At 59.1% G+C, this 13,197-nt stretch overlaps 1 protein-coding gene across 1 annotated transcript; it reads left to right on the top strand.

Moving 5' to 3' along the window:
• Positions 1-6,851: 6,851 nt before the first annotated feature.
• Positions 6,852-12,632, top strand: SLC39A3 (solute carrier family 39 member 3). Its single transcript, XM_055342662.1, has 3 exons — positions 6,852-6,945; positions 8,416-8,748; positions 11,737-12,632. The coding sequence occupies exons 2-3, from the start codon at positions 8,539-8,541 to the stop codon at positions 12,469-12,471; spliced, it is 945 nt and encodes a 314-aa protein (XP_055198637.1). The 5' UTR covers positions 6,852-6,945; positions 8,416-8,538; the 3' UTR covers positions 12,472-12,632.
• The last annotated feature ends 565 nt before the right edge of the window (positions 12,633-13,197 follow it).

Here is a 13,197-nt window from a genome sequence, read left to right on the forward strand (position 1 = left end):
GCTCTGCATTGACCTCTCGCCCCCGCCCCCCACCGTCCTGCCCCAAGTTTCCAGAAACCCTCAGCCTGGAGCTCCCACCTCAGGCACGTGCTGGGGGTCAGTCCTGCCGATGATGGACACAACGGAAACGGTTTCCGGGTCAGAGGTCACGGACGGTTCCGGGCTTGTCCTGTATCTCTCCTCTTGTCACCATCCCACTTGCTCCAGGGGCCAGCCTGGACTCCGGGCTGCGGACGGGGCCGTGAGGCTGCCCCATGTTCTATTCCAGTATGTTCTGAGGGAACATCCGGTCTCCGTCGGGTAACCCACGGCACCCCCCTTACACCTGCTGCAGGTGAGGGAAGCGGTCCCGGGAGCCCAGAGCTTCCCGGGCTGGTCCTCGCCCCCTCGCAGGGCGCTGTGCTGGGGGGAAGCCCTGTGCCCGAGGGCGCGAGATGGCGGGGAGCACCCCGCCTCGTGAGGGTGAGATGGGGGGGCAGGCCGGCGGGTCCTGGGGCGCACGGGGTTCCTCCGCGGGCTCGCCGCGCGATCCTGCCCCAGGGAACGCTGGTCTGATTCGGGGACGTCTGTGCCGTCAGGACTGGGTGCTCCTGGACACGTCTGGGTGGGGGTCAGGGACACGGTGCGGCCCCCGCCAGCCCAGCCTGCGACCCTGACTTCGCTCAGCCACCCCCCCCCCCGGGTTCTGCACTTGGCACAGCAGCCCGCGTGATGCGGGTGCACCTGCTTGGAGGTCCCCACCCAGGAGCGCGGGCGGGCGCTCGGACGTGAGCCACGCGTTCCAGAAACCTCCGTGCGTTTTAGGTCTTCCCAGATAATCTCCTTGCTCCTGCCCGTGCGTCAGTCACCGAGCGGCCCAGCACGCGTCCTCCGTCCTCCGACGTCACTTCACACCCGCCTAAGTGTGCGGGAAGGATCCAGAAACTTTCTGTTGGAACTGCCGGCAGAGTGGGAAGAGGGGAAGGGAGGGAGTAGCTGTCAACGTCTCATCCCAGAAGCTGGCAGCTCCCCATGCGACTTGACGAGACGTGTGTCACAGGTAATAACCGCTCGATCCCACGCGAGGTAGAAATAGGCTCTTCCTGAACGTTCCTGTCAGGTGCGTTGAGAGGGAAGGAAAACTCGGCCGTTAAACGCGGCGTTCGCAGAAGACGTGACCCGAGCAGGCCTCCAGGAGTAGGTGGAGCCGGGATGCGAGGTGCTGCCGCAGCCAGGTGGGTGGGCGGCGGACGCCGGTCGGGGTCATCACAGCCCGGGGCTCCTGGCGTCAGGATGCAGCTCAGCCCCCTGCAGCCCCAGGCCGAGGCCCCCCGCAGCCCTAGGCCGAGGCCCCCCACCCCCGCGGGCAAGAGCAGCCCGTTGACCAGCTCTGGAGGCCGGACAGCCTGGAAACCCCAAACCCGCCGGCCTTCCCAGCACCCCTCACCCCTGCTCCATCCGAAAACCAGTTATTTCCAAGTGGCCCTCGGAGATGAGACGCTGGGGCCACCAGGTGGCGCGCCGGTGCCGCGGCCTCCCGAGGCCTCCATCCCTGGCCGCTGGCGTGTGGCCTCCGACCAGAGGAACGAGCGCCTCCGGCGAGTCCTGAACCGCCCGGGCTGGAGCCTAGGAGCGGCCACGGTCCGAGGGATCGGGCCACCATCCCGCGTGCCTGAGAGCGCGAAGCCCTTCCAGGCGGGGGCTGGTGGGATGGGGGGGCGGGATCCGTCCTTCCCTCTCTCGTTCCCACGCTGCTCGCGCCCTTCATCAAAGCCTAAGTGCGTGGAAGTGCACAGCTTGATGGGTTCCACAGCGAGGGCGCCCCTGTCGTTGACACCCAGACCAAGAAGAGAGCCCAACCAGCACCCTTGTCCTGCCCCCACACTCACTGCCACTTAAAGGGTAATACTCCCCCAGCGTTTACTGCCATGGGTTAGTTGTGCCTAGTTTTGATATGCATACAATGAGATCTAAAAAAAAAAAAAGGTAAAATTATAAAAATCATAGAAAGTTTACAATATGATTTGGAGTAGGCAAATTGAAGAGAACAAACCACTGGGATAGTTAATTTTACGTGTCCACGTGGCCGGGCCACAATACCCAGATACCCAGATACTTGGTCAAACACCAGTCTATATGTTGCTGGGAAGATATTTTTTAGATGAGAGTAACATTTAAATTAGCTTTCAGTAGAACGGGTGACCCTCCACAATGCAGGTGGGTGGGCCTCACCTAACCAGTTGAAGGCATTCAGATGAAAAAAACAGTTCCCTCAAGATGGCCTTGGGACTGGAGCGAGTGAGTGTCAACTCTTCCTTGGGTCTCCAACCTGCCTGAGTGGGTGAGGCCATTTGCAATCCGTATTTGACAAAAAAAATATAAAAAACTACAAATCCAAGAGGAAAATACAACCCGATTTTTTAAATGAGCAAAACACAGGCCTTTCAAAGAAAAACAGGATATGCAGTTAGGCCGTAAGCATATGAAAAGAGCCTCAATTCCGTTAGCTACCTGAGGAACATTATTAAACCGATAATGTAAGACGAATACACCAGAAGGGCTAGAATGACCAGACGAAGCAAGTGCTGCTGTTACAGAGCTGCATCCGGGCCCCCAGGACCGGCCCCAGGTGCGGGACATGCCGGGGGCCCAGGGCTCAGCACACACTCAGCCCCGTGGCCCTGCCTTACACGGAGAGGACGTGAAGCACATGAGCTCAGGGCAGAGGCCTGGGGGGCAGGGCGGGGACACCGGGCTCCAGCTCCCAGGGTCCTCCCCCAGGTGGCCCACAGGACCCGCTCAGTTCCCCCAACACGAGCCGTGACCGCGCGCATGAGGCGTGGTCTCGGGGGGCCTGGGAGAGACCCGGCGCCCAGGTTCTCTGTGGCGGTCGGTCTTGTGGGGCCCTCTGCCTGCCTCGGCCAGGACCCCAGGCTCAGGAGGGCAGCAGGTGCTCAGCACAAACCCTACGTTTATAGAGACAACTTAGGGACCCAGAGCCCCCTGTCGGTGACGAGGGCACAAACCCCTGTGTCTAGGTCCCAGATGCCACTGTGAGCTGTTGCAAGCTGCCTTCCGGGGAGAGCAGGCTCAGGTCACTGTGCTCTCTTCTGCACCAAAGGGGAAGACTGGGCTGTATGAAGTCTGAGAACCAAGTGTTTGCACCCCTGGGACCCCGATGTACACCACCAGCCGTGGACACGTGCCCAACAGCCACGTGAATGCGTGGCCGCCCGAAGACACCCGGAGGCATGGCCAGAGTGGCCAGAGCAGGGCCGTCAGCCAACAGCCAACACCAGAAACTACCCAGATGAGCCGGGAGCAGGAGGGAGTGGAGGGGGAAGGGGCAGGAGGGAATCTGCAGGGGTGCAGGTCACGCCCACTCTTGACCGCGACGGTGGTTTCATACGTCTACCACACACACGTCAAAGCTCACCGAGTTGAACACTTTAAATATGTGTCATTCCTTGTATGTAGATCGTTCTTCAATAAAGCTGTTAAAACGGCTTTATTTCATATTTCCATGATATTTATTCCCCTCTTGCGTTTTTTCTCCTGCGGGCTGCCTCTTCACTCCCTTCCCATTTCTATTCTAGGATGTTTGTTCTCTGTCAAGCGCTCCGCCTTCTCTCGTCAGCATTACCTTCTGGTCCGTCACTCGCTTAAGCCCACTCGTGGTGTCTTCCACTACGGGAGACCTTTGAAGTAGTCAGTGCACTCACATGTGGTGGGGTTTTTTTAAAGATCTTTTTTTTTAAGATTTATTCATGAGACAGAGAGAAAGAGAGAGGCAGAGACCTAGGCAGAGGAAGAAGCAGGCTCCCTGTGGGGAGCCCTATGTAGGACTCGATTCCAGGACCCCAGGATCACGCCCTGAGCCGAAGGCAGACGCTCAAGCGCTGAGCCACCCAGACATCCCATGTTTTTTTTCCCTCTGGTACCCTGAAGATATGTGCTCATACACAGGCCCTGGAGCCTCAGATGCTTTCAAAAATACATCCCTCTCTGAGCAACCTCATTCTCTAAATAACTATGGAAAAATATTGGGCATCATGAATTCTTTTATAGGAAGGTGTCACCCTGTGGGCAGCTACCTGGTGTGCACTCATTAAAAACAATCTTCTTGTTGCTGTGAATTATGAAACTAGGGAAAGACTCAGCATAATAATAAATTGTGTAATAATAACAAGGAGCCACCACATATTATGTGCCTGTAATGAGGAAGGCAGAAATTGGCATTAAATGTTGAGAACTTGGGCAGCCCGGGTGGCTCAGCGGTTTAGCGCCGCCTGCAGCACAGGGCGTGATCCTGGAGACCCAGGATCAAGTCCCACATCGGACTCCCTGCATGGGGCCTGCTTCTCCCTCTGCCTGTGTCTCTGCCTCTCGCTCTGTATCTCTCATAAGTAAATAAAATAAAATCTTTAAAAGAAATAAATGTTGAGAACTTACAGATATCTCCTACTTAGCCTCTGCAAAGTCCAACTCAGCCCTCCAGCACCTCCAGGATCTGTACCTCCTCCAGCCTTCCCTATTTTAGTGAACAACACCAACATCCATCTAATCGCTCAAATCATACAACTAGGAGACGTCACCCTGACACCTCCTACTCCTGCAACCCACCCAGACAAACCAGTGCTGGGTCCCGCCAATCCACCCTCCATCCTGGTTCCTGCATCTCCTCTTTCTCTTCGTGGTATTGCCTACAGTCTGGGCGCTCAGCCTCAGGGTCTCCCAAAGTCTACAATCAAGGTGCCCACTAAGAGGCAGTCACCTGACGTCATGCCTGGGGCTGGACTCCCTTCCAAGACCCCTCATGCTGTCTTGGTTGGCAGGATTCAGTTCCTTACTGGCTCTTGCCCTGAGGGTCTTACCCTCTTGCTGACTACTGGCTAGGGGTCATCCTCAGTTCCTTGCTGTGTGGACCTCAACATCGCAGCTTCCTTCATCAAGACAGCCAAGAGTTGTGCTAGGAAGACAGAAGTCCGCATTTTTGTAACCTAATCCTGGAACTGACACCCCAATGCCTTGCCATATTCTATTTGTGAAAATCAAGTCACCCGGGGCAGCCCACACTCAAGGAGAGGGAATTACACATAGGCATGAATACTAGGATGTGGGATCGTGTAGGACCATCTTAGAAATCTGCCTACTGCAGTATGCTACTATTTCATTAACACTTGGCTCCCACACTAGATGAACTGTGAGGACATGGGGTTCGCTTTTTGCTCCATTAATTGTTTTAAATCTTTAAACTGTGGTGAGATATACATAAAATTAAAATTGCCACTTAACCATTTCTAGGTGTACAGCTCAGGGCACGAAGCACCCTCACCCTGCCGTGCACCCACCCTCACCACCGTCTCCGGAACCTTCATCTCCCCACACAGAGACCCTGTCCCCAAGAAGCACTGACCCTCCGCCCCCTGCCCCACCCCTGGCTCCCACCATCTCCTCTCTGTCTCTGTGGACGGGCTTGCTCTGGGGAACTCTGGGAGTGGGGTCCTGCAGGAGGCGTCCTTCTGGGTCTGGGTTCCTCGGGGTCTGTCCACATTCTAGCATTCCCCCCTTTATTCTTAGCAGCTCTCTCCATGCCTGGCCCCTAGTAGGCTGACCACAAGATTTTATTTTTTGTTAATTATTTTATTTTATTTAATCGTGAGAGGCAGAGACACAGGCAGAGAAAGAAGCAGGCTCCCTGTGAGGAGTCCGATGTGGGTCTTGATCCCGGGACTCTGGGATCACGTCCTGAGCCAAAGGCAGACCAGACACTCAACCACTGAGCCATCCAGGCGTCCCTAACCATAAGATTTTGACTAACAAACGAATAAAGTCTTCATTACACTGGTTGCTTTTAAAGGGCATGACTTTTTTTTTTTAATGTTACCTTGTCTCCATCTTAAAAAAAAAATCAATGATTTTCGGTGTTCATCTTACTTGACCTATTGGGAGCATTGACCCAATAACCAAATGACTGCATTAAAACACATCAGATCTGTCACATCTCTGATCAAAACTCTGCAATTGCTCCCTGTTTCCCTCCAAAACCTTTTGTGACCTACCTCCTCTTACCTCCAAATTCACTTCCCCACATCACTGTGCTTTGGGCACATACACGATCTCGCACACGCCTGCCTCAGGTCTCCCTACTCTCAGCCCCTTATGCGTGTCACAGTTTGCCTCCACGTTGGCAAGAAGTGGGTTGCCACTGGACCAACATCTCCACATTCATCTTTGCTCAAACATCTCTCTAGGAGGCCTATTTGAGCATCTTACTTAAAATAGCAACCTGTGCCCAGCACTTTGGTAGCCTCTCCAGGGATGTTATCCCAGAGCATTTGATACCTTCTGACATAGTCGCATCACTTATTTCGTGTATCGATCATTTTCTGTGTCTTATGTCTTGTCCTAGGATGTAAGCTCCAAAGGAGGGGTGGGTGGAAGGAGCAATCTTTGTTTGGCTCACAGGTGTTCTGGAAAAAGCCCCAGGAATGTTGAGCAGCTGAATCTGCGTCTTAAGCTGACGGCGGGGCCTCAGCATCGTGGATGCTCGGGGAGGGACAGTTTCTCCCGTCGCGGTTGGCCAAGCCTCCATTCGAGAGGCATTCAGCACCAGGCGCCCCTGGACAGCTCTGGAAGCCAAGTCCCAGCGGAACCATTCTTCCAAGGCCCGGGTTTCCCGCCGGAGCCTCCTGCTGGCTGTACCTACCGCTCAGCAAGAGGAAACTACTTTCCCGTGCTGGTAGGCGAGGTGGGCGGGGTCGCAAGGTGAGTGGCAGCCACCGCAGCCAATGGCACGGCGCCTTCAGCCCGTGGCTCCCGGGATGGCCAATGGGCAGGGGCGTGGGCGGGGCGTGGGCAGCCGCGCGCGGAGCCGGGGCTGGAGCGGTGCGCGGCTGTGGGGTCGAGACCGCGCGGCGGTTGAGCGGCGGGAGGCGGCGGCGGGCGGGCGAGGGCCCCGCGGAGGTGCGTGCGGGCCGGGGCGGGGGCCGGGCCGGGCCGGGGCCGGGGCCGGGGGCGGGCGGGGCGGGGCGGGGCCTGGCCGGCTGGGCCGCCCGTTAGCCGAGGCCGGGCTGCGGCGCCCGCTGCTGGTTCCCGGTTTCCCCGCGAGCTCCGCGCTGATTTGCTGCCGACTCCGCAAGCGGAGCGCGAGGGCTCCCTCTCGGCCTCGCCCCCCCCGCGGGGCGCCGGGTGCAGCGTGGTGCACACAGCAGGCGCCCAATAGGTGCTGGGGGACGAACGAATGAACGAGCCGGTGACTCCTGGTCGCAGCCCCGGTGCTGAGAGCGCACAGCCTCCCCCCCGCCGCGACCCCCAGTGCACGGACGGGGGCATCGGGACCCCCCGGCAGGTGTCTGCTGGGCGCCTCCCGCTACCTGGTTCTGTGTACCTGGCTGTGTCCTGGATGCTGGGGTCGGGGTCGGTGTCCGGGTCCCGGGGTGGGGGGGTCCCACTCGAGCCCTCAGGAAGCGAGTGCATTCAGGGGCTCTAAGTGATGTCGTTTCCTGCAGCACAAATGATGCCGGCACGTAATGCCCGGGAAGGGGGCAGCCAGCCAGTGGCATTGGGGCCGACACCTGGAGACCTCTGTGAGGGCGGACGTGGGTAGTGAGGAATGGGAGGGAAGGGGGCACCGTCAGGACAGAGGAGCAGCCGGGGGCCCTCCTACTGGGGGTGAGGTTTTCCAGTCCCGGGCGACATCTGCTCCTCTTGGGCTCACTGAGGTCCACGTGCTCCGGCTCACCTGTTCATTTCCCAGTGGTTACGGAGCATCTCTTCTGCACCAGGCCTCGTGGTGGGTACAAGGCATACAGTTAGGGCAGAGGTCAGCCAGGGATGGGAGGCCCTTCCAGGGCATCCTGGGGGCAGCGACCTAAAAGACAACACCTCCTCGAAAGGGCGGTCGGTGGGGGGGAAGATGTGTTCCAGGCCAAGAGAACAACCTGTGCAAAGGCCCTGAGGTGGGAACAGGCTGGGCCTACTTAAGGACCACGAAGGCCCGTGTGGGGTGAGGGGAAGCGGAGGCTGACGGTGCAGAGCCTTCGCTACCGGGTGTGCTGCTTGGTTTTACGGAAGGGCGGTGGGAAGCCAGTGGAGCAGCACCGCCCCGTAGAACATTCGGCAACAATGGAAATGTTCTCTGTCTGTGGCATCCCGAATGGTCGCTACTGTGCTTGTGTGGGTGCTGAGCACTTGAAATATGGTTGGTGTGACCAAGGAGCTGAAGTTTGCCTTTTGTTTGATCTTAATTAGTTCAAACAGACAGGCATGGCCAGTGATTGTCATATTGGAGAGCAGAGGCGTGGAGAACTTTCTGCAGGGGGCAGTGATATGTGCCAGGCCCCGCATGGAGTGAAGCACTGGGGTGGTGGTCTCGGTCGCCAGGGCTGGTCAGATAACCCAACAAGCTGACGTGGTCGCCCCTCGTGTTCACAGTGGCTGCACGCAGGCATGAGCCCCCGGCTGCGTGGTTGGGCCCGGTAGCACACCGTGGGACGGGAGTGTGTGCCCCACACATGGTTTGGCCCTGCAGCGACCAGAGCAGTCCGGGCCGCCACCATGATGAAGCTGTTGGTGGCCAAAATCCTTTGCATGGTGGGCGTGTTCTTCTTCATGCTGCTTGGCTCCTTGCTCCCCGTGAAGATCATCGAGACGGATTTTGAGAAGGCCCATCGCTCAAAAAAGATCCTCTCACTCTGCAACACCTTTGGAGGCGGGGTCTTTCTGGCCACATGCTTCAATGCTCTCCTGCCAGCCGTGAGGGAGAAGGTAAGGGCTCCCCGCTGGTAGACTTGACCCTGCACGGGGGACAGGAAAGGAATTTGCTGTGTGACCCTGGGTTAGTCGCTTCTCTTCTCTGGGCCTTAACCTGGTAAACAGGGGATTTGAACCAGATGTGGGCTTCCCAGCTGGTGAACCCACCTGTTTTACCTGAGTAGGCCGCCCACGCTGGGGAGCATGCACTTTGTCCCTGAGGCCGGCGGTTTGGGCCTCCCCTCGACACCTGTATCAGTTAGCTACTGCTGCATAACAAGTGGTAACAGTGTCAGCGTCTTAGCACAGTGCCTATTTATTATCTCATGGTTTCTGCGGGTCGGGAGTGTGGACACCACTTAGCTGGGTCCTCTGCTCCAGGCTGTCATCAGGCAGCATTCCCTGGGCCGTGGTCTCATGTCAGGGCTTGACAGGTCATCGTAGTGGTAAGTCCATGTGGTGGGGAGGCAAGTTCAGTTCCCTCCCTGTTGTTAGACCACCAGCCTCATTTCTCCCTGGCCGAGGGCCACCCTCGGTCCCTGGGTGCCCGGGCCCCCAGCATGGCACTGTCTTCAACAGCAAGCCGTGGGGTGCGTGGGGTGCCTGGGTGCAGAGCTGCGAGCTGACAGGTTTCTATTGTTTTCCACTGCCCGCTCTGTGTTCCTTCATTACAGAGCGTGGGAAGCTCACACAGATGGCATCCCTGGGGGTAGGATCTCCGAGTCCTCCCCGAGGCCGTCTGTGCTCCCAGGGCCACTTCCAACGCTGCCTCCCCCCCCCCCACCCCATTCTGCACTTTCTCACGCCTCACCCCTCATCACACTCCCGCCTCAGGCCCACTGCTGTGATGGCCCTGCTCCTCCTGACCCCTTCAGTGCACGTGGCACTCTCATCCCTCTCGTGGTCCTCCCCAAAACACTCCACTCTGCGCCCCTGCCTACACTGAAGCCTTGGTGGGTCAGGTCCCCACCCCCCCCCCACAGATAGTGGCACAGGAGCTGTGGCCTCTGTGTGTCTGCCTCGTCTCTCCTGATCAGAGGATCGGATCCGTGTGTGTCCGTCAGGAGACAGTGGGTGTTTTCCAGGCTGGAGCACACGCGGGCCTTCTGGAGATGCCTAGCAAATGAATGAAATGGCTTTTCTACAGAACACAGCCTTCTGCGGCAGGGGTTCCCATGCCGGGACGATCCTGTGCGCTGGGGACACCGAGGGAGGGCAGGTCACTGGGTCAGGTCTCACCTGGGCCAGTACTGGCCCCCCGGGACACTGGACGATGTTTGGGAACATCTGTGGTCCCCACAACTGGGGGTGCTCCTGGCAGAGGATGCTGTTGAACACCCCCACCTCCCTGCGGTGCCCAGGACGGCCCCCAACGGAGGATGACCCAGCCCTGGTGTCAGCGCTGCCCCCCACAAGTCTTCAGACATTGCCAGTGTGCCCTGGGTGCCGGGATGTGTGTGTGTGTCTGTGTGTGTGTGTGTGTGTGTACACGCGTTCCCAGGCTGTCGCGAAGGCTGTGATGGGAGAGAAAGGGGTGCTGTGAGCATAGCGTTGGGGTGCCGGCCAGGTGAAGCACTCGGGAATACCAGGCGCACCAAGACCCAAATCACGACCATCGAGCAGCCATAAGACCGGGGTGGGGGGTGCAGACAGCTGACGGCAGGTGCTGCCCACCCCGGGCTGGAGAGGCTTGCGGCGCACACACATCCCGGCGAGTCCAGGGAACATGGACCCAGCTCCGAGGAGTGCACCCCCAGCTCGCTGGGCCACGTCCAGCGCTGTGCTGTGTGGAGCGGCGGCCGCTCGCCTTGCCTGTCCAGTCCAGTTTCAGTGAATTAAAATGAAAACACGACTCAATAGGCGAGTCCTTGGCCACCCCAGCGGTGTTTAAGGTCCTTGTAAGGCACGTGTGGCTAGTGGCCTCCGTGTCAGCATGGACAGCACCTCCCTCACCGGAAAGCCCGGTTGGACGGCGCCGGGATCCGTGAGATGGGGCGCGGGTGCGGAGTCCCGCTCACTCCCAGCAGTTTCTCCCGGGAGGTCGGGGTGATGGGAAGACCTTGGGAAACGGCTGCGCCCTGTGTGCCGTGGGAGCCAACCCCGCACGGGCGTCGGGGCTGTGGAGGCTGGCTGGTGGCACAGTGATGGAGAGTCGGCCCCAAGCCGTTTCCCTGCTTCACGGGGTTGTCGACCATCGTGACCTGTGGGACATCACCCCGTCTCTGCCTCCGTGGTCAGGTGCCCGTCTCCCAGTGTATCTCTGTGCGTCCCCTCCTCTTGTGTCCTGGGTCAGGATGGTGTGTCGTCTCAAGATCCTTATCTCCTATGTGTTTCCCGGGGCCACAGAGCAAAGTGCCTCAGGTGGAGCAGCCTGTCCATGGGGAGACCGGGGCTCCACGAGGAAGGTGCTGGTGGGCCTGGGTCACTCTGAGGCCACCGGCCTTGCCATCCTCACGGGGTGGTTCCCGTAGGGACTCCGGTCCTGGTGGGGCAGGGCCCAGCCTAGCAGCCTCACTCTGCCCGAATCACCTCTTTACAGAACCTTTCTCTAAGGAGGGTTAGTTTTGAAATTCTGGGGGTTTGGAGGCTTGAATATATGAATTTTTGGTGGGGGACACAATTCAGCCCATAATACCCTAATTATATCTGCAAAGACCCTCCTCCCAAATAAGGTCATGTCCTGCGGTTCCAAGTGGACGTATCTTTAGGGACCAGAATCCAGCCCTGCTTGCGCTTGATTGTTATTTGGCTGATGTAGTGGATACAGCATGAAGCTCACGGGCCCTTTGTAGCAGGGTTGTGTGTTTGTTTGTTTTCAAATCCAGCGAGGGTGAGCCCACCTTCCCCTTTTTCTGGCTTCTCATGTGAAGTAGGTGTTTCTGTGCTTTGCTAATCAAGTGGTGATACCTCCCAACCCCTGTTGCGTTGGTGGCTGGAGCCCAGGCTGCCCGCTCTGAAGCCCTCTCTCCCTCCCTCTCCTCTCTTGCACATGTTCTGCTCCAGCTCCAGAAAGTTCTGAGTCTCGGGCACATCAGCACTGACTACCCACTGGCCGAGACCATCGTGATGCTGGGCTTCTTCATGACCGTCTTCCTGGAGCAGCTCATCCTGACCTTCCGCAAGGAGAAGCCATCCTTCATCGACCTGGAGACCTTCAACGCTGGCTCCGATGCCGGCAGTGACTCGGAGTACGAGAGCCCCTTCATGGGGGGCGCGCGGGGCCACGCGCTCTATGCAGAGCCCCACGCCCACGCCCACGGGCTGAGTGTCCAGGAGCTGTCGCGCTCCAGCCCACTGCGCCTCCTCAGCCTGGTGTTTGCCCTGTCGGCGCACTCCATCTTCGAGGGCCTGGCCCTGGGCCTGCAGGAGGATGGAGAGAAGGTAGTGAGCTTGTTCGTGGGGGTGGCCATCCACGAGACACTGGTGGCTGTGGCCCTGGGCATCAGCATGGCCAGGAGCGCCATGGCCCTGAGGGACGCGGCCAAGCTGGCCGTCACCGTCAGCGCCATGATCCCCCTGGGCATCAGCATTGGCCTGGGCATCGAGAGCGCCCAGGGTGTGCCCAGCAGCGTGGCCTCCGTGCTGCTGCAGGGCCTGGCGGGCGGCACGTTCCTCTTCGTCACCTTCTTCGAGATCCTCGCGAAGGAGCTGGAGGAGAAGAGCGACCGTCTGCTCAAAGTCCTCTTTCTGGTGCTGGGTTATGCCATCCTGGCCGGCATGGTCTTCCTCAAGTGGTGAGGTGCCCATCGCCCGCCCACCGGACCCAGGTGACCCCCCACTCCCCTCCCCCGAAGCGGGGGAGCTCAGGCCCTGGCCCCACCTGTGCACAGATCCGACACCCTGAGCCTGGGGCACAGCAACTACTTTTAAAAATACTTCTCTTAAAATTATTTACCAAAGCTGTGTGGCCATGTCATCCTCTGGCATCGGGATCCGGTGACTCAGGAGGCAGGGCCGGGCGTCCAGATGGGGTCGGGCTGGGACCCTCCCCCACACGCTCCCACCTGTGGACAGGACGGGGGTGGGGCCTGTCTGAGCCGCCGAGCCCATCCGGAGGCTTGAGACTTCTGTCCTCTGCTCCCTGGTGGCTCTGTGACCGGCAGAGGAGCCCAGCAGCGTGGAGTGGCCACTGGAGATTGCACAGGGAACCCTGGGCTCCTGCCACCTGGGGCAGGGCCTCCAGGGGTACTGGCGGGGTCCCCGGCACCTCCCAACTTCCCTGACTTCCTCGGCTTCCCTGCCTTCTGGTGCGCCTCCTCCCCCACTTGGTGGGCCAGGTGAGCCTGTGGGTTCTTTGAGGGAACAGAGGCCCACGGAGATGTGCAGGTGGGGCCACTGGCCAGCTTGGCCAGTGGTTCCCAGCCCACTGTCCCCAGGGTGAGGCGGACTTCAGCAGGCTGTGGGACAGGGGCTGCACCCCACGGTCCCCCCTCTCCCCCCACCCTGCCCCAGACACACACACAA

This window comes from Nyctereutes procyonoides, unplaced genomic scaffold, assembly GCF_905146905.1.
Source record: "Nyctereutes procyonoides isolate TBG_1078 unplaced genomic scaffold, NYPRO_anot_genome, whole genome shotgun sequence".
Taxonomy (NCBI): domain Eukaryota; kingdom Metazoa; phylum Chordata; class Mammalia; order Carnivora; family Canidae; genus Nyctereutes; species Nyctereutes procyonoides.

Coding starts and splice junctions, on each gene's coding strand:
- SLC39A3 (XM_055342662.1), top strand. CDS start 8,539: ATGATGAAGCTGTTGGTGGCCAAAATCCTTTGCATGGTGGGCGTGTTC. Junction 8,749..11,736: donor TGCCAGCCGTGAGGGAGAAG/GTAAGGGCTCCC, acceptor GTTCTGCTCCAG/CTCCAGAAAGTTCTGAGTCT.